This window comes from Hippichthys cyanospilos, chromosome 10 (assembly GCF_059441005.1).
Source record: "Hippichthys cyanospilos isolate Australia breed blue-spotted pipefish chromosome 10, RoL_Hcya_1.0, whole genome shotgun sequence".
In the NCBI taxonomy this organism is placed as follows: domain Eukaryota; kingdom Metazoa; phylum Chordata; class Actinopteri; order Syngnathiformes; family Syngnathidae; genus Hippichthys; species Hippichthys cyanospilos.
The window spans coordinates 15928656-15950135 of NC_142378.1; the positions used below are offsets into that span (position 1 = coordinate 15928656).

General features: G+C 37.0%; 2 protein-coding genes across 2 annotated transcripts; both read right to left on the minus strand.

The window, feature by feature from the left end:
* Window positions 1–143: 143 nt before the first annotated feature.
* On the minus strand, window positions 144–5828 carry tm4sf1 (transmembrane 4 L six family member 1). Its single transcript, XM_088424779.1, has 4 exons — window positions 5437–5828; window positions 4076–4144; window positions 2948–3090; window positions 144–2067 (listed from the first exon to the last, which is right to left on the minus strand). Exons 1-4 carry the CDS (start codon window positions 5614–5616, stop codon window positions 1869–1871), a joined length of 591 nt encoding a protein of 196 aa, XP_088280905.1. The 5' UTR covers window positions 5617–5828; the 3' UTR covers window positions 144–1868.
* A 2690-nt stretch (window positions 5829–8518) lies between these two features.
* Window positions 8519–21116, minus strand: LOC148417280 (uncharacterized). Its single transcript, XM_088425971.1, has 12 exons — window positions 20923–21116; window positions 19457–19610; window positions 19223–19376; window positions 16348–16554; window positions 13967–14119; window positions 13792–13879; window positions 13351–13522; window positions 12000–12156; window positions 10815–10991; window positions 10419–10503; window positions 10135–10230; window positions 8519–9305 (listed from the first exon to the last, which is right to left on the minus strand). The coding sequence occupies exons 1-12, from the start codon at window positions 21020–21022 to the stop codon at window positions 9160–9162; spliced, it is 1689 nt and encodes a 562-aa protein (XP_088282097.1). The 5' UTR covers window positions 21023–21116; the 3' UTR covers window positions 8519–9159.
* Between the last annotated feature and the right edge of the window lie 364 nt (window positions 21117–21480).

Genomic DNA, 21480 nt, shown 5'->3' on the forward strand with positions numbered 1-21480 from the left:
TTCTTTCAACTCAACTTTTTTTACGATAGTTGTGGCAGTATCTAATCACTGTACATAAAACTATCATGATTAGGAATGGACAGATTAATCAGACGGCCAATTAAATTGCTCTTCAAACATCAGAGGATAAATAATCAGCCAAATGGCCAAAAGGCTGATTATTTTAATATTTTACCTTTGTGTATTCTAACCATTTACAGCAGTTTTACACAAATAACAATTGTGTCATTAATAATTACACACACATCCAAACCATAACCATGTATCCTTAAATCTTATATCATCAACTTTGTTGATTAGCTTATTCTGTGGACCTGTCATTCAAAACAAAGCAATGCCATTTTTTACAAGTTATGATTGGGTGAGTAATGCAAGGTTCGGTCTGCAAAGGATTGACCTGGAGGTCACAAATTTACATGCAATCTAGTCATAGTTTGTAAAAAAAACAATCATAAAGTACATCATGCAATATAAATTAAGCATAAATGAGTTAAATAAGACACCAGTTTAACTACTGGTAACACAGACAAGAATTAGTCCTTGTAACACCATCAATTATGCCAATCAATGCATTTTGTGAATTGAAAAAGAGGCTTTTTTTTTCTTTTTCTTTTTTGACCCCTGCTACATAATAGCAATAGGTTCCAGTTTGGCCGTGAACGGTGAAAATCATATTACTGACACCCATTGAAAAACAGTTGGGGAAAGAAAATACTATTTTATTCAATATCATTTTTTAAATCACTCAATTAATCAGTAATCTTTTTGTTTTTCTGCCAAAAATCGGTATCAGCATTGTCCTCACGAAATTCATATTGGTCGGCCCTTAGTAAGTGTCGTTACCTTCACTTTAAAACTTGGCATATAGGACATGCTGATTTCAGTATTCCCTGTTAATATTGCGCATTGTTTGGCATATAGGATGGGCTGAGTTCCACTCCCTGTTGCTGAACATCGTGAGAAGATTTTTGAAATGAGAGGAGAGAAAGAATTTCCAGTGTGAGGACATCAGGTTCAAGCAGGTCACTGACGAAACTGCGGAAACTCCTCACCTCAAACTTTGACCCACAAAATTATTACAAAACACAACAGTTGGTGCCATGCTTACACACTTGAAATGAAAATATTTTTTATTCAAGGCAGGACAACCATTATAAAAATATGTCACTAAAATATATCTAAATATTTCAACAAATATATCTAAATATATATAAACATTTATTATTGTTGAACTATTGTTTATCAACCAACCAAATAAAAAGCAACAAAGTACTTCAAAAATTGGAACAAATGTAAAAACGCACATTTTTTTCATGAACTAGTGCTACAATGCAGGATAGAACAAATACCTACCAAATTACCAACAAATATGTGGAAACTTTTCAAACCAGAAGAAATATAGGCGGCATCTCGAGTATATTAGTGAACTAATAAAGAGTTTGATGATTTGAAGTGTGTTCATTTTCTCCCATCAGTTGCTAAAAGACTCTTCAAATTGAGAGCGTCACAAAATGAATTCTATTGTAATTATAACAGAGAAGCAGGCCACAGATTAGTCTCTTTAATCAGTGCTGTTCTATTACACTTTATGAAAAAAATGTGTGTGTGTTGGTAGGATTCACTGACCCAAAACCTGGCATCGCCATACTCTGAGTGCTTCAGCACTTTAATATTTCGTGGCTATCATGGACTGCAAATATGGTTTGCCTAATCTTAGTATTGATCCTGTGTGGAGCGTTTAAATGAATGCAAGAGTGGAGCTGAGCCGTCGTCGTCTGTGTGGACATATGACCATCGATGTGTAGAATGTGTGGATGTTGCAAGTGTATACTTAGGCATACGTAAATTTTGTATTTTGTGTGTCGTGCCTAAGCATTCAAACTATACTCCTGCTTATAGCAACAAGGCCGACAGACAGCGTTGACTAGGCCGCTGGCCAGTTGTATGAAGCACAGGATGAACTCGAGCACAGCCAAACCCAACAGCACACACAGAAGAGTCACGTTCCACTCGACAATGTGGAGTGGCTGAAGGCACACAGACCACGTCTCTGACTGCAGCAGATACCTGAACGGAACAATTAGTTGAAAAAAACAACAGGAAAATAAAATGGAAAAATAATACATCACATCACATATCTATTTAAAAATACAAGGGGACAAGATTGAGCGTAGGTTCATATTTTATGGCATATTTTAAAGTTCTGCATGGGGTACGAATATCCTTCATGTAAGATTTGAACAAGGTCTCTGCAGGTGTCAGCAAATCTACGAAATTGCTTTATCATGATGTGACATTAAAAAGTACATTTGTTTTCAAATTAAGAGTAAATTAATTAGAATATAAACAAACTTGTCCCTAAATTAAGTTATGGTGACTTCTTCACTGAACATTGCACACTTTTATTTTAATTTTAATACAGATGTGTACTATCATTCATGACCATTTTTGGCAGATAAGCCATAAATAAAGCAGAGGTTCTTCTGAAGTTCTTTCTGGAGTTCCTGAAAACACGACAATTAGAGATACCACTACTAATGTGGTTCCAAAGATTAATATATAAGACACAGGTGACACAGCACTCTTCAATTCAAAACTATATTATGTGCCCCTGTGATTGGTTGATGAGGATGTACTGTAATTTGCCTCTCACCGAAAACCAGCTTGGATAGACTTCATCTCACCTGCCACCCGAATGAGGACAAGCAATATAGAAATGAAGATTTTACTCACATGTTGTACCTACTTTATTGATCAGTCCACACGTAAGGGTGTTTTTTTTTTTTTTGTTTTTAGTTATTTTTTTTACCTATAAACAAATCTTAAGTGATGAAAATGGAAAACATTGCCTTTTGGGGGTTGATTCTGTCTGATGCCAGCGTCATGCTGCAATATGATTACTAATGATAGTTACATCTGTTATGTCTCATAGGTTATGCTATTATACCTTCCTCCTTGATCTGCGAAGGGGTAGGACCACCCAAGAGAAGTGAAGCACTGCGGACCCTGCACCAAGGCGAGGCCTGAAATGATGAAGCAGTAGCTTGCCCCTACCAAGCCCACCAAAGCTGCCAACACTGACCCACACATCTAGAGGAAAACAGGAACTTATACAGTATTTACTCAAATACAGCCAGTCAATGTTGCATGGATATATGAATTCCTGCGCATGTAAATATACAGGCTTGATCATATTTTCTTGCTGTGTGTCAATTTGTTTAGTATTAAACATAAGCGGAAGCTTCTCTTGACATGCACACACAGCAGCTGCACATGAGGCTTGTAAGCTCAGTGTGTTGCGTGTTAACCAACAAAGGGACCCTTGTTTGATTATCATGGTTGGATTAGCATTAGCATACCGCCTAGCAAAGGGCAAGGTGCATAACTGTACTTGAGACTACAGTTTAAAGGGATACAAAACTTCCGTAGCCATTTTTTAAAGTAAAAGGGTATTATTGTGTTGATAGGAAATTGGACGGCTAGAGGTTTTTTTTTAACCTTTTACTGGGCACAGAAAAGGTTAATATACTGTATGTAATATTTAATATATGGAATATTTAATAGCAAACACATTTTTTCCACCTGCTGTCAACTCAAAATGGCCTCACAAATGCTCAATGCTCAGCTATCACAGCTCTACTTGTGGACATCACATGACAAAACTGTTAGCATAAGCCTTGAGCATGTAATATCATTATCAATCAACAGCAGTTAGAAATGTTTGATTTTAAAGGATTTACTTGTACAGTATGTGAAAAATACTTTAGTTATCAAATAATTAGAGTCCAAACATCAACTTATTACTGTTGACAATGGCTAAATAAGCATCTCTTTGACAAACATGCAAAATGTCAATTTTAATGTTAAATCATAATTAGGGATGTTCAATACCACTTATAGGTTTTTTACTCTTGAATAGTTTTTATACACAAAAGTTCCTCAAGAAAAAAAAAAAGACATTTTATGCTCCAACAGCTAAGCGGATATCAATATCAGTAGCTGCCTAATACCGATACTTGGTATAAGTACTTGCCAATGATAATAATAACAATGTGCAATGTGTCGTGTGTCTTACCATCAAGCCCTCATTCCAGCAGCAATTACATTTTCCCAAAGTGATGAAGGTTATAGCTGGAAGGAGCATCTGAAATGTAACACACACGTGCCAAAGTATTTTCATACTTTAAACTTCTAATCACAAAAAATAATCGTGCAATCACATGGGGACATGAAGGTTTTACAATAGGCAGCTCTTCCTGAGAAGGAGGGACTGCCACAGGTTTATAACCCATTATCTCATCTGACTTCCTGATCTCACGGAGATACTCAACCATAGTTTTTGTCCTATCGATTTAGTTTCATAAATACTCAAAGAAAAGTTATCAGAATTTAATTTGGACATTACAAGAACCGGGGCTGTAGGAATTCCACACGATTCTTTTTCCCAGCTGAGGCTGCAGGGCTCATCCCTGTGGGCCTCAACGAGGAACTACGCTAATTTTATATTCTTTTTAGTTTTTCAAGATTCCCTGTCTGCCATATGGCCTCTCATTGCACAGGATGTTCAAAAAAGAGGGAGTGAAGTTCCCAAGGTCTCTCCCTTCCCGAAGCACACATTCAAGCACAATCATGTCAACTTTGGAAACTAAAAAGTATTCTTAAAAAAGAACGAAACAAAAGCAGAGAAAGCAGGATCAAGAAAATGAATGAAAAAGAAGTTCAAATATAAATACACCATTCTAATTATGATTTTGGATCAGGGACAAGCACCACCTTGAAGGATTTTGTTTATTTCTTACTTGTTTACAACCAAACTTGGAGCTGTGCTAGTTGTCAACAATGTCAGTCTTGTGTGGGAAAATATAAGCTCTTATCTGTTTCTCCCCTTAAACCCAAACAAAGGGAACGGCTCAGTGGGAGCATAAACCCCACAAATCAGCACCAAGTACAGAGCAGGATTAACTGTTTATTCAAACAGAATGTCACTGTTCTCAGGGGACAAAAGTAAACACATGGAAGCTGAATGATGCCAAAACAACTTTTACAAAAATAATGAGGTACATAAAAATCTATTTCAAGTATTTTTGTATCAAATACTGTATCTGCATTCATTTTTCAGAGAAGGGGGCATTGTATTTTATGTGGATGTAGATTAGCGGCTGATATTGCTGAGCTGCAAAGCTGCTTGGATGGAAGAACTTCATTTATGTTAGGTTTCAACAAAAGTTCTTGAATTTTATCCTGATGGAGAAATGAATCATGGATCCTGACAGTTTGACAAATACTCTGGCATTTTCTGTATCAAATTGATTGAAAATGATTGAAAATGAGTTTACCATCTAGCCTGAGATATTTAATTGTATATTTAATATACAAATACATTTGCTTCTTCTGATCAAAAAGCAAGTTGTGCTTGCTTTTTTGTTTATCACTTACCAGCAGTCCTCCACCACCCAGTCCACCGAAGTACCAGATGTAGCTGGCCAGACGCTCCTCCTGGACGTACCTCATTTCTCCCATAGGAAACAAGAGGAGCAGATTTGCCAGGATACAACACAGGGCCAAAGGTAAGAGAGCCAGGCCCAAAGACCTGGCGAAGCCCACAGAACAACACATCACTCGGCCCTAATAGAATGAAGAAAAAAATAACCCGAAATTGCAAGGAGGCCAAAATTTGAGTGGACAGGGAGGTGAGCGGACAAAGAAGGAAAAAAAATCGGTCCGAGCAGCTGGCTGGGGAGTCAGGAAACAGGCAATTTGGGGTGAGAGCCTGTGTGTTGGACAGATAATCCTTCCCTTTAGAGGCACTTCTACTACTGGACAACGTAGGCCAGGAAACACACACACACATTCACACACACGCACACACACACACACACACACACACACAGGAAACAAGCTGACCAATAGCATGGATGATTTCATTACCAGTATGAAAAATTAAAAATAAACGTGTTTGTCGCTTTTGGCGACATCTGATAAACATTCCAAAGGGTAGCCCGGCATTGTGTTCTTTTTACATTTTTGTGACAATTTAAGATCTTGCAATCTGACCTAACCAAGGTTCCTGACCTAACCGTTCTTATTAACTCAATAAAATTTCTGACCAAATTACTAAATCTGTGCCTTTCCCTTTGGATCCAAGTTGCACAAGAGTCTCTAGAGGGCAAAGGAGCGCTACATGACCTCTAACATCACCGTGCCAGAAAACTGAAACACTCATAGAGTGCAGTTATGCTTTGCAGGGGTTGAAAAGGGCAGGCTACAGTTGCCTCATAATCCAAGTGGAATGCACCACGTCCAGATAAACTGCACTGTAATGTGAAAGGCCTACAAACTGCTTTAAGAAGCCCTGTTAATCAGGGTGATTAACAGGTGGCACAAAAAACACGGTTCTTTTTAGTTTTTTAAAAAATGTGTATGGAGATGCAAGTCTATCAAGATGGAAGCGAAGCCCAACATAACACTTGAAACACATTGCTTCCAATGTTTTTCATACAAAACTATGGTTTTGTATAGTTTTTAGAAAAAAAAATGTCATTGCTTGAATAATAACAATGAATTAAAATGAGTCAGGTTATAAATTATTGACCAAAGGCCCCAATATGATTATTTCTGTTATGTGTCTGCTCTGGGTCTCCTCCAGCACTTTGTGTTTCCTTTGTAAGACTTCCTGTGTCCTTATCTGGGTGGGGGGGGGACTCACCATCTGCACACCTGTTGACAATCTGCCATCTACCTGCCATTTAAGCGCAGTTGGAACAAGGGAACGTTGTCGGATTATTCTCTGCACTAGCAAACATTTTGATCCTGGTTTCCTCAGAGTTCCGAACCTCATTGAATATTGCTTTGTTGTTTCTTCTCTGAGTGAGTACATGTGTCACTTTGCATTTTTAGAGCCTGACAATGCTGCCCCGTTGACCCCTTGCTCCAGTTTGGTTATAGTTAGTACTTGTTTTTCCCACTTTGTGGAGTTTTCTGTTGCCTCTTTCCCCAGAGAAAATACCTGCTGAGTTTTTTTTTTTTTTTTTTTTTTTTTTTAATGCTTCCATTTGCGTGGAAGTATTAAAACCAATAATTGAATAATTTTAAGTAATATTTTAATGGGGAACATTTATGGGTCCTAGTGGGCAGAGTGTGAGATTTAAAAATATATATATATATATCTATACTCTATGTAAAAAAAAAAAAAGAAAAACTATATATGTTCCAAAAATAAAAATGCACGACAATCGGGGTTTAATAAAATAGAAATAAAATAAGGGTTAAACTTTAAAATGTTGCCTTGCATGTCTCACCTATTGAATAGGACAGTCTTCACAAATTTTACACCTTTTAACAGTGCACATGATCCGTTAAAGTGAGAGATTTTCCATCGTCTACTCATATGAGGCTTCTTGCCAATGATTTTTACTGGTGAATTTAAAACATTAAAATGCTGTGAATTTCAAGCCATGACTCTCCATACTCAACTCATATTTTGGAGGTAGAAGGTTAAATAAAAACATGATTGTTGACATAAAGTATATTGTTGGGGTAACACCTATTTACATGTGAATAAAGTGTTATTTTTTGTTCAATTCTGATCCTTTCAACATAGTGAATGATAAGTCATTAAATCTGTCTGCGCACATGAAAACTGGATCAGATTAGTTAGACACAAATGGACAACAACATTACACATGTTTCCACTCATCCAGTTTTTTCTTTAGATGGTTTCCTTCCAGTTTCCACTGCTTATCCTGTTGTGATTCATGGGCTAAAGCCTCTTCCAGCTGACTAGCCAGTGAATTGCAGAGCACATACTGTTTAGGCAAAGAGCCATTTACACTCCAAAAAGCCCGAAACCAGTGCTTCTAAAATAGTGGGGTGGGACCCTTCGAGTGGGGGCGTGAGGTGATGCAGATGACCTCAGGGAAAATGTTTTGTTTTTGTCATGTGAACTGTAATTGCAATAAAAGTAAAAAAGTAAAAACATTTTTTTTAAGTTTCAGGCACTCTGTTGCACTTGGATCTTTTTTCTCTTTTAGACAAAGCTGTAACCCAAATAAAAGTTGTAAAAAAACAATTAACAGTTGTTGAAAGATGATTTATATTCATTTTTTCTTGTGTTAATGTTAAAAAGGAAACAGGTTAGGTATACTTACGTGTACAATTTTTATCGATAGTCATGATTATCCTTTATGTGATTGAGTGTTTGTTTGGGGGAGAGACACAAAAATGTTCTCTTTCAGGGGGTGGGGGCTTTAAATATAATTGAGAAGCACTTCCCTAAACCAAAATAATGTGCATGCTTTTGGAATGTATGAAGAAGCCAGAGAAAACATGCAGATGCCACAGTGAAATTTCTCAGATGAGATTTGAAGCAAAAACCTCTAAATTTTGAAGCATAAAGGCTTTCTACATACATCACCAAATCGGTAGTTAAAATATATGGTTGATTATTTAAAGTCACAGGTCAATAGTAATGAATAGTTAGATAAATATGTCTGGTGGGCAAAAGTAATTTCAATAAGCGCAGTGTTTCAAAATGAGAATTTTAATTCACAATGTCACAATATAAAACCGGTGTATATTGAATTTATAGTTTCTGTATTTTACACGACACACCATAGCGCTCAATCGAGAATAAGTTCATCGGGCAACCAGTATTTTAAACATATTTGAATGAATGAATGTTCATTTCAAAATGGGATGACAAGCGATTAAAATGCTAACAACAATAATAAAATACATTTAAAATAAAACAAACAGAACATAATTAAACAAATCAAAGGAAACACCTAACACTGTAATCTGGTGACACTGTGTGTGACTAAATTAATGGCAAATAGCTAAACATAGCTGATTATTCTAATATTCATGCCAACAAAAATCCTCTTTGATTCTTCATCTTCCACAGGCCAGCATTTTTAAAGCTTTTTTTTCTCCCATAGTCTTGTGTGTAAGGCACTGATGTTTTAAATTAAGTTGAAGTTGAGTGCAGTAGGTTTATCAGAAGGTTTATGAGGCAGAACAGAAGGCAAAGTGAGGACATGGTTTTAGTCTACTGCCTCTTTTGCTGTAATTTACCAACAGTGTGACGTTGGCAAAAAGCTATTTGATACAGTGGCTGAATAAATTAGCTCATTGTTTTACCACCGAGTTACCTGAAACAGTTTAGAACCCCATTGCGCATCCATCCGATCGAGGATCTGATCCTGCCCACAACACTCTGGTTAGATGATCACTAGGATTGGCAGATGGATTCCACCAATCTCCTAATGTGATGATCTGCCCCCTCCCAAACTGAGACCTCTTGTGACCTGAGTTAATGAACAGGAAAAAAAAGAAAAAAGAAACATAGGAAAACATGACTAATATCTGCACATTCCAAGTAGCGGCCAATTAAAAAATGTCAGACCACGGAAGCTTTCACCCCCTCAAAAAAATGGATTGCCTCATTCAGATTTTTTTTTTTTTTTTTTTTAAACACAGTCAAGGAATGTGCTTTTATGCCTGGCTGCCTTTTAAAAGGATAAACATTCTGAGGGAGGTACCACACAAACAATAGTATAATCAATTATTATGAATTAGTACTGTCAAACGGTTTACATTTTTAGCACAAAACTTTCAAGAATTAATTGTAATCAATCAGACTTTAAACAATTTTTAATATAATGCTTGTAACGGTTATTACTTGAATAAAATATAGTAAGTTATTAAAATGTTATTTCAAAGGCTGTTGTAATAGCCTTCATTGATCCCTAATACAATTTTTTACTGTAACATAGAACTGCTGAATAAAACTACCAAATCTGACTCATGGTTACAGGCCATTTTTTCTTACAGTATTCTTCAAAACAATTCTTAAAACTTCTGACTTATAGGTTTCGGTTCTGCCAATCAGCACTGCTCTCCAGCAGCATCTGCAAGGCCCTGTGGAAGTCATGTGTTAAAAGTCTTACCTTTATTAATGATTTAACAATACTGTATTTACTTTGGGGTAATATGAGCAAATTTCAGAAGTGCGTATCAACTTATTAGCACCCAAGAAGTGTTTCTCAACAAGGAGGGGAATAAAAGAGGCACCTAAAATATATCTATTAAAACTGCTGTAAAAACTAAGTGCAAAGGATAAAAGACAAAAAGTACCCATGACTGGCCAGTTGACTTTATGACCCCGTCTTTTTAGGGCCTCAGCCACCTCTTGCTTGATTCCATCCTCCAAATTGACTGACCACTGTTTTTCTATGCAGGGACACAAATCAATGAAGGTAGGCATGAGTAACCAAAAGAAAGGTACAGACAACTGTTATAATTACGGTATGGGTAATTAGGCACCCCTTGTTGGATTTAAAGATACCCGACATTATATTATTTCTTAATGTGTGACGATTGAACTAAAGCTAAGCGATATTTCTAAAAACAGGCAATACCTTTGAGATCATATTCTACATATACTCTTGGTGAATCAAGCGCTTGCTGTGGATTCATCCCAAACTCCAACATGTTTAACAACACCTAAACACAAAAGTATGGGTTAGATTTTTTGTTTTCACTTCCACAATATGGAACCATTATTCTGGCAGGATTTGTTACGGCCACATATTAAATCACACACAAAAAAAGTCAAATCGTAGGGCTCTATTCAACTAATCTTACTGTTTAAAACAATATTACTCCTCATTGAGTATGCCTCATTGTCTAATTGTTATTATGTTGTCTTCATCATGTCAACAGATGCGTTCAGTGCCTTTGACAATACAGGTTTTTGTACATTTGAGGTCAACAAGGAATAACTCATGGTGATTTGGTTCTTTATGACTACACACCTGAATGTGTCCTTGCGGTTGCATCATAGCGCCCATTACTCCCAGGGAGGCAAGAAGTTGCGGCCTTTGAGCTTCACAGTCAGTGAGGAGTGCAGGTATTATGGTGTGGTAAGGCCGCTTCCCCCCGGCCACACAGTTAACACTGTTGTGATCAAGACAGAAACTGGCTCCACGATTCTGTGAGGGTTGGGAGATTTCACAAAATGATTAACCTGACCACAGATCGATGCATCATCATGAATCCAAATAGATTATATGGACAAAAGCACTATGAGATCCAAAAACAATCACTGGAGCAAAGGAAATGGGAAGCTTTCAATCATCTGACTATAATTTTTGTCCAATTATAGGGGAACATTTATGAGATGAAGTGTTTGATGGCGGTGAGGTCATTCCAGAGTGCACTCATATATAAACTGCTCTCAGATTAAAATACGAAGGTTTTCTCACATACTACACATGCTTTACGCCCTCTGGTTTGGACAACTTATTCAGAGGGTGGTAAAAGCTTTGTGTGCTTGATGCAGAGCTTTTTGGATGCTCTATTTGCGTTGCTGACATTTCTATGATTGTGTATACTGGATTGAAAAAACGCAATAGCGATTCTCAGTTACATTAGCCTGTCTAGGAAATTCCCATTCTATGTTATCATTAATCTAGCATAGTTATGTCAGTGATGCTTTGTTGAAAGCAAAATGAAATGAACATTTATGACAAATAAGCAATTTAAAAACGTTTCCATCTCATTTGGAGAGCTGTTAGCATGCAAAATAAATTCTAGTCATAATCTGACCATACAATATCAAACAGTGTTGATAAAAACACCAACTCTGAGTCTGTGTGTGAGTGTCTGTGTGAGCAGATAAAAAATGTGAACTTAGCACTCAAAATGGAGTGTTGTCTTTTGTGTATTTCAGAGAAGCTCAAAATAGAAGAGACTGTGGCACTCCTGGAGTCAAAAACAATCTGCAAATAACACACTACACTAGTGATTACATCGAAAGGGCTCAAACAAGGGAAATGTTGAAGCTTTTTGTCCGAACTTTGTAGAAGCCTCATGGTTGTTTTGTAAGTCATGAGATAAATTCTACATATAGACAGGCTGGATTAAGAATCATCTGATTTGCTCTCATGTGACACATGATAAGAAACACAAAAACACACTTTTGTGCTCTATTATCAGACCTGAAGAGAGAAGCCACAGTCCTTTGGAACAAGGCCGGTCCCGAAGCCCATATATGTGCTGTTGATGAAAGAACAAGCATTCCCCTGACTGTCAACCACGCAGAAATAGACTGTGTCACTTCCTGTCATCTGGACAGGCTCTACGTTTTGCATTGCCCTAGGACACACAAACCACAATAAAGGTTAAATTATGAATAAAGTCATGTCAGCTACTCATGTGACTGTGGTTACAATGTGTGCCTTTTCATTGGCTATAATTTAAAATCAAAGCTCAAAATTACATTTTTTTTCCTTTGAGAAGCATTTTTTCTCATCACTGACATAATTTGTGGAGCGAATTTGTATTATTTGGGGCATGGGTGTTAATACAGTGGAACTGAGTCTAAGATTTAATCAAACACTTATGATAAAACATTATAAATAATAACACTAAAAATAAAAGACAAAGACTTGGGTTGTAGGTTCGACAACAGCTGGGATAGGCACCAGCAAGCCTGCGACCCTTGTGAGGATAAGCAGCTATAGAAAATGGATGGATGGGTCCCAAATGACAGATATAAAAAAAAAAAAAAATGTTTTTTGGCCATATTGTCCTGCCCTAGATACAGCTATGAAACACTTTAATATTCAGGTATCCTACTGTAAATGTTATCATTAAAAATTGATGTTTTAAAACATGCAAAGAAAAAAAAATCATGAAGAGCCAGCCTTTTAAAAGACCATTTTATTGAATGGCTTCTCAATCAACGGCTCCAACGGAGTCAAAAGTCCCATCCCTCGTAAGTGAGCGAATGGATGAATGTAAAGCAGTGTATCCACAGGTTAACTGTATCTTCTGATATCTAGGTGAAGATTCTTTTTTTGGCCTGTCACTATACGTCACTGGTATAGATAAGAGGTGCATCATTTTTAAATACATTTTAAACTATTTAAAGGAGACTGTACAATATCCCCAAACATATCTGATGATGATGATTCACTACCACATCCTATTTCTGTCATCTACACACTATTTGCAACAAAGAGCTGCATTTTAATATTGCATGCATCACTGTGTGTATATAGTAAATAGTCATACGGTTATTTAAAACGTTAATAAAGTCATTGTGCCATTTATTATATGCTTAATAATTGCAGTACAGAAATCTAAAATCTTCTGTACTGCGCAAAGTTGCCCTTGCCAAAATACACAGACAGCAGACAGGGCAATTAAAAAAAAAAAAGAAGAAGAAGGAGGGGCGTCAAAGCAGAGAAGAAAGGTAAACATTTACACTCCAATCTAAAGTCAACAGAGTGTGACAGGCTCTCACTGGTACGAACTAAAACACACTCGCACAATGATGTACTGTACCTGTCCATGTTGATGAGTTGGGCTCGCTGGCTGCTGTAGCTTCTTTCCAATAAGCTTTGCAATGGAATGGTCACATGCTCTGGGTCGCCCACATAGGCTTTAGTGTCTGTTAGAGCCAAGCGAACAGCCTCCACCAAAATATGGACGTAGTCTGCACTATTATGTCCGAAATCTTCAAATAAACACAGGGAATTGAATTCTCTACTTCCTCTCCACCAGCATGGGCGCAGTACATTTCATGTCACTTTGCATGTGCAGATGTTAGTCACATTTGGTTTGTTTTTAAAAAACAAACTCTATTATAGTATTATGTAAATACACTGCATTGTTAAGAGAAATTCAAAACTATCCATTTGAAACTATTCTGAAGTAGGATGTCGTGGATTAAAATATGACACACCACATTCCATGATGAGACCTAGCTTCCGGTGTATTGGTTACCTTTGAGAGGGAAGTTCTCCAGGATGTTGAGCAGCAGCAGGGCAGCCAAGCCTTGGCTATTGGGAGGAGACTCCCATAGGCGCACACCCTGAACACACAATAGAGTCATTTACTCGTCACGCTCTCCCTTTTAGTCAAACAGAAATCCAATAAGTTAATTCAAGTTTAAGGTCACCTTGTATTTTGTGCTGATGGGAGTGACGACATCACTGTCATGGCTGCTGAGGTCGTCCAGGGTCATGACTCCTCCATGTTGGTTGATGATATTGGTGATGGCTTGGGCAACTCTGCCCTGGTAGAAACCTGCCTTTCCATGCTCCCCCAATTCCTATTTATTCATCAATTGTACACACAAGTTACTTTTGTAATAATTTGAAACCTGTATAAAACATGCAACAAAGTGTATAGTAACGCAAAAACATGACATCATTACATGACATAACTACCTGCCTAATTACTGCAAGCCATTTCTAAATGTTTCCATAAAATCAAATAATATACTGTCAATTTCCTTCTCTACTTGCATGAAAGCACAATAAAGGAATGTTGCAGGTTTATGACATTACTGACATAGAATAAAATTATAACGGACAACAAATGTATTGTATGCGGAAAAGCAGCTCGGATGATGGATTACATCCGCCATGATGACATTGTAAACAACCTCGGGTATGACAGTCAGTCTTCTGTTTGATATTGTGCAGGATGGTAACATTGCGGCGAGCTTTTTAACTGTTATTAGTAGCTATTTGCATTTTAAAGCAATTTTCAAATGTTGCTCGAGGCGAATCTGTTTTATTTTGGAAACTCGCTAGCTAGCTAAAAAGCATGTTAACAATGTGTACAGTCTCTATTAAAATCGTATTTTTATAGACTTCAACAACAATTTTAACCTTTTGGCTGCTGGGGAAATACTGCTGAGAATACAGACCTTAAGATGGGCATTTCAAAATCTGTATTTTTGTCTGATCTGTATTCATAAATTTGCCAGGGCAGGTTAAATATGCCTTGGTCATTTTACCCAGATTGCAGAAAAACGTATGAATAATTGGTAGATTATGAACTTGAAAACGTGTTGAGAAAAAAACAAACTGAAGCCACATTAAAAAAAATGAACCAGGGGTCATTTCATTCCATATAGCTATAGAGAACTGCAGGTTGCTAATCATTTCCCTTTCCCGCCCACTTCCTTAAACAGATTTAAACTCTGACCTTCCGGCCATTCTTAACATTCATAGCAATATCTCTATGGACTCATTCAATGTACAGTGTTCACCTGGATGGTGTGTGGGAATAGACAGTTAATATCTAACAAAACATCATCTCTGAAAAATGTCTAGAATCATATCATTGAAATATTCCATCAATGAAACTGAGGTCACTGCCATTGTTTCACAATGTTAGGTTGTCATGAGCACTAGTGTGTGCATGTGAGTGCTTATGAATGCTTTGTGACATTGCGTGCATGACTAAACACAAGATTGTCAGATCGATCAATACGTTCATTATGCCATGACTAAAGCATACATTGGCAGCTTCATACTTGGTTTGGAAACTGAGCAAATTATAGCAATCACACCTAATGTGAAATGAGTTGTTTCATTAAAATAAACTTCAAGTGATGTATAGTCCAAAACTGCATGCATGTTTTACAATGTGTGCAAGTATCAGTTTCAAGTTATTGCCAAAATGAAATAAGCATTATGATACAGATTTTTGGAATCAGTTGTATTTTTATCTATAAGAGCCTACCCAACGCATATTCCTGTTCTCTAATTTATGGACAGCAGTGGAATGCTATTTTAAGTGCAATTACAGACCAAAGTTCTAACCTTAAATCAAATGAGGTTGTGGGGTTCTCGCAACATAAATTTGAGAGTAAATATATAAATAAACACCATATATACAACATGAATAACTTGCACATATGTGAAAGCATCAATAAAGCTGACAAGCACTGATCTCCCTAAATGATGTTCCTTAGTATAGATGTGCGTTTTTTTTTTTACAATAAAAACAATTGGGCCAAAAACGGGACCGACTCAACTATTTCCATTATATATTTGATCCCAAAAGTTAGGTTATATGATTTTTTTTAATTAATAATAATTTTGGATCGTTTTGTACAAACAAAAGTTTTTTTGTTTTGTTTTGAGTACAAAACAAAGCTGTTCTGTTTTTTGAGGAAAAACAACCCAATTTTGGGTTTAACCGAATTTTTCATTCGGCCGAAAAATTGGGACATCTGAATGTCTCGTGTGTGTTCGGATATGGCTTGACTGCACAGAATCTGCAGCTACTCTGTATATATGTGCCAACAATTTTATGAAAGAAAAGTCTATTTAAATTTGTATCAAAAGGTTTCCTTTTTTATTAGTCCCATGAAGTGAATAAGCAATGGGTTATTCGTTTTGACCCAACTTTATGAATCAACAACCCAAGTGGTATCAGTCTCTTTTCTTTTATTTTTACTCGTCTTGCAAATTTTTCTGACCGGCGGTTGTAGGTACACAAATAAACCTTTATCGACATGAAATTTTTGTTACACCAATGTACCTTCAGAGTTTGGGCTAGAGCAGGGTTACGGAACACTTGTCCGTGTTTAGGAGGACGACCACCGATCAGCAGGTCAGCACCAAGTTCCTTCCCAGCATCTCGCAGCTGAGCCACCCAATGTGACCAACCATGAGCCGTGACTTCAGCAACAGGAAACCCCACCTCAGCCAGTTCAACTGCCCCATTGAGCAACTCCTGTAAGGACAGCTAGGGGAAGCGGCGACAGGAAACACATGCGTATTACCTCACTGGAAATGAAGCAGGACATACAATATGAGTCACTGTTTGGAGAAGAAATATACCATGGAGATTGACGGTGAATTTGTGCAGCAATGAAACTATTTTTATGATATTCTTATACCGTGCGAGTGGACTCTGCGATTTGCATTTTTGTGATTTGTCTCAAAAGTGGCAACACTTTGCTTGAAATGCTTTGTAAACTAGAAAATGTTCTGAAAATTGCGTGTGAAGGCGAAAACACTGAAAGGAGAGGCATTGAATGGTGGAATGATGTGGAATGTTTGGATGGCTTGAATCTGTGAAGTATTCTGAATATTACAAAGTTGGAAAGGTTTGAATAGGCCCAATAATGTGGAAGACACAAGGGAAAAACTGAAAAAAGTAGGATGTGGGAATATTTTGAATTGTGGGAAAATTGAATTCATGGAATGGCCGGAATCAGGGGGATCGATTAAAGTTGGAACGGTGTAAATTGGATGAGTAATGGCTAAGAAACAAGGTTACAAAGTTTTGGTGAGAATGATGAGAACGATGGGAATGATTGAGGAATTATGGGTAAAAATATTAAAACAGGTATGAATTACTGGAATGGGTGAATATTAGTAATAGTGAAAATGTGAAGAATGAATTGAATGATGTACATGTGAAATGGGAAAGCTTCAAATGTGAAATGTTAAATATGCCATTGGGAATCAATTATGAATAAATGTAGGTGAAAAATATAGAATAATGGGAAAATAATAATATTTATGAATTATTGGAATGGTGGGATGAGGTGAAATGTATTATGAAATATTATGAATGTGAAATGGGCACGCTCAACATGTGAAATGTTAAATCTCCCATTGGGAGTGAATGGGGAATCCTCCCACTAAAAATGAATTGTGAAATATTAAAGGGTGAAAAATATGGAATTATTGGAAAATATTGGAATGTATGAATTACTGGAATGGTGGAAATGATCCCTAAGGTGAGATGAATGAGCTAAATATTGAATATATGAAATGTGAAAGCTGTAAATATGAAAAATGTAAATATAAAATCACCCAATGTTAAATCAATGGGATTATTGGGCGTGCACAAAAAACATCAGAATCCAGACACATTTTCTAAGTATATGTCCAAATAAAAATGTATGATACATTTTTAGTAGATATCCATTCTACTTAAAAATGTATCTAAATGCAGATGGTTATTTTGTGTTTGTGTTTTTTTATTTTGACAAAAATTTGAGTAAATCCTGCATTTTTTTTCAATGTATGCTTTCATTTTAATCTGTCCAAATTGAAGCCTTGCACTAGTAAATAGTCTCCAAAAACAGTTTCTGTTGTTCTCCATGTAAACGGATCTTTGTGTTGGCTCAAAAAGAAACATTTGGAATCATTTGCTTTTATTTTGTTTTATACCTGTGTGGAGTTTGCATGTTCTCCCTGAGCCGCCGTGGGTTCTCTGGCTTCCTCCTACACTGGGTGTCCCCCGCCTACTGCCTGAAGTCGGCTGGGATAGGCACCAGCAAGCCGGCAAGCTTGGTTTATGCTTGACGCGTGAATGCTCCGCTGGGAAATGAGATGTGTGAAATCGCGCCGGCACGCGTTTTGCAGCACTTTATACTCTGTGAAGCTTTGCCCCGGCCGTCAGCCGATATTCTTCCATACTATACAGTAGGTGGCAGTAAATGAAAAAATAAAAAAGCGTATACAGCATACAAACAACACTACTCCGTAAGAGGTAAAGAATCCTAGTAGATCTCTTGTGAGGATAAGCGGCTATAGATAATGGATGGACGGAATCATTAGATGATCGCTAGATTTTACAGTATTTATATAAAGTCAGGTTACGTAGTCAAATGAGTTCCAGTCAAGTCAAGTCAAACTTATTTAAATAGCCCTTGATCACAAAAGAATCTCAAAACGCTTCACAAATTCACAACAGCATCCCCTGAATCAAGCTCCCAGAAAGGCGAAAAAAAAGTTTGACAGAATAAATAAATAAATCATGTTACAGCTGACAACCAATTATATTCATATCATAACTGTGGATAGTTTAATAATCTTATTGGACCTTTCTTCAGTGAACCATGCATATTTGCGGAACACTGAAAAAAGCTGGAGCATCTGGAGGAATCCCACACAAGCATGGGGAGAACATGCAAACTTCTCACAGGAAAGAAGCCCAACCTCAGAACTGGGGGTGCCATGTGCTTGCTAACCACTCAGTGATTGTAAGATTAAAAAAGGTATATGGAAACCTATGGCCTGGGCTGTATAATAAATTAAGGAAGAAGGCAGAAAATTCAACATGGTACCACTGCAACTAGAAAAGTTACAATGAACAGCAATCTGATTTAATGTTGTTGAAAAGAAAAGTTTTTTTCTTTGGATGTTCAAATATTCAATTCCAATTTTCCTGTCTTGGATAGTTTCAAGTGTTTCATCAACGAGATAAAATCGACGTTCTAACTGTCCCATTTCAGTGTGCATCTTCCTCCTTTAAGTTGAGTACACAGTTTACTTGAAAGTGTGTTTGTGAGTGTTGGAGGGAGTATGTCGTTTTAGTGAAATGCTAATAATTACGTTAAATGAACTAGATTGATGGCTTACTTGCAAAAGACATACACAAGTACATAAAGTCAAACCTTGTGACTACCGAACATCTGTATGGTGTCACACCAGCATGCGGGGGCCCCTGGCACTGTAATATTCAGAGCATCAAACGCAGGAGGAGGGGCCTCAGCACTGTATTTGCGACCAATCAGGAATTCTAGAGTCAGACCTTTGGGAGAACGGCCACTGTAAAACAAGAGATGAGGATCTATTTCAGCCCATGAGGAAAAGAAAAAGAAGCTGAAAATATAAAGCCAAGAGCTGACCTGCCGTTTATTCCTTTGACTTCGCCCGTGTTGCCGTCATAGAACAGGCAGAATGCATCTCCCCCAAGGCCGGTGCTGCATGGCTCTGTAACTGCAAGAGCTGCTGCTATGGCCACTGCGGCATCTGCGGCATTGCCACCACGCTTCAGAACATCTGGATGAATAGACAAGCCGGTGCTTACAGCTCATTTACGTTGTCTTCCGACCATCCATCCATTTTCTAGAGCCGCATGTGAAGTGTAATTGCAATAAAAGTAGAATTTTGCACTTACATGCACTTGGTTATTGTTTTTATGTTGTTGTTTTTATGTTAAGTTGGAACCCAACTTAAAAAAAATTAACAGTAGTTGAAAGTTGATTTATATTGCGTTTTTCTTTTGTTAATGTCAAAAATAAAGCTGGTTTATGAATACTTATACAATTTTTTATAGATAACAGGCTCGAAACGTTCTCTCTTTTCTAGGGAGGGGCTTGGCAAAATATAATTGAGAAGCACCGCCATACAGTTATACTGTTGTATTATTATTGTTAAGCATTTTTGCTGCATTTACGGGTGATATAAGACAGCAGGTGCTTTTTGTTGTTCAGAAAACTGTCAGGTGGTCAGACAAAGTACCAAAGACATCTCTTACAATTTGAAAAAAATATCTCACTGTTGTGTACTTTGCATTTTTTAACATCGGAACAAAATTGACAAGATGGCTGTACCTCCATTAATATTATGATGGCAACAAGGACACAGAGTGAAAAGGAGAATTTATGTTAATGTTTACCCTGTTACCCTTCAAATTTAAGCCCCCCACCCACCCTAAAAAATAAACAAGGCAAAGGTCTTGTAACTTACTCGCTATGTGGCTGGCTTACTCCAGGAAAATGCATTCTGCTAATGTGTATGACGAGTTGCAACACTGCTAAAATCTTCACCCAGAAACAGTAATGTACAATTTGATGGTCATGTAGATTAGGTTATTATATGTAATTATTATTATTATTATTATTATTATTATTATTATTATTATTATTATTATCATTATTATCATTATTATTATTATTATTATTATTAATGTTGTTGTTGTTGTTGTTGTTGTTGTTTAATGTGGCTCAACATTTAAATGTAACTATTAGATTTTATTGATTTAGTCACAGACAATCCAAAACGTGGTTTGCTTCAGTCACATAACAGTGGGAATAAAATTGCATTTAAATTTACAAGGTAGTAAAATTTAAATTTGGTTTTAATCTTTCTCGTTTTCGGTTTCTTGTCGTTTCTTGAGAAATAGCCCTGGTGATGTTTTGGGTTTTTTTTTTTAATAAATAAATACTGGATTTGAATACATGAATAAATGTCGGATTGCTTTTTAAATTATTATTGTTATTGTTATTATTATTCTTTGGTATATCACAATACAGTAGCCTGTTTTCTATCGAGAAAATCAGAACTCTCCATGACAACTTTCCCGACTCACCCAATCCAACAGCGGAAGCGAGGGGCTGACTGGACGCCACGCAGCCGTGCAAACATACCACAGGCGACCGACGGGAAGAGAAACTCAAGTCGGTGTCCATGCCAACCTGGCCTTAATAACTTTGCACTGCAATAAAATGAGGCGAAGATGCAATGCAAAGGAACAGAGGCAAATGTGGTGTCGAGCGCGAGCCAATCGGTTTATCGGTGAGCGTATGCTTTTTCCTCAGCCGCGAGGCAGTCGACTATAGAGCACATCGATATGTGGAAGATGTTGTGTAATGCAAATTAAACACTTAAATCACTTCAAACGGTGAGTTTTCTGTTGTCTTATTGTGGCTTTATTACTATTGAACTTTTTATGTACTGTATGTTCTAATGTGTAACTGTGTTTTGGGTTGACTTCATCTTGCAATGGGACGGCTGGCCAGGGGCTGAAATAAAGGGTGTGGCCTGGGGTGGGCTCACCCCACACCGTGGGGTACATATATATATATATATATATATATATATATATATATATATATATATATATATATATATATATATATATATATAT

Excerpts from the sequence above, each read along its gene's own strand:
- LOC148417280 (XM_088425971.1), bottom strand. The coding sequence starts at position 21,022 with ATGGACACCGACTTGAGTTTCTCTTCCCGTCGGTCGCCTGTGGTATGT. Across the intron at positions 12,157-13,350 it reads CAACTCATCAACATGGACAG|GGCAATGCAAAACGTAGAGC; the intron begins GTACAGTACATC and ends TGTGTGTCCTAG. Across the intron at positions 9,306-10,134 it reads AGTCAACTGGCCAGTCATGG|GTCACAAGAGGTCTCAGTTT; the intron begins GTACTTTTTGTC and ends TCATTAACTCAG.
- tm4sf1 (XM_088424779.1), bottom strand. The coding sequence starts at position 5,616 with ATGTGTTGTTCTGTGGGCTTCGCCAGGTCTTTGGGCCTGGCTCTCTTA. Across the intron at positions 4,145-5,436 it reads TGGGTGGTGGAGGACTGCTG|ATGCTCCTTCCAGCTATAAC; the intron begins GTAAGTGATAAA and ends GTTACATTTCAG. Across the intron at positions 3,091-4,075 it reads GCTGGAATGAGGGCTTGATG|ATGTGTGGGTCAGTGTTGGC; the intron begins GTAAGACACACG and ends GTTTTCCTCTAG.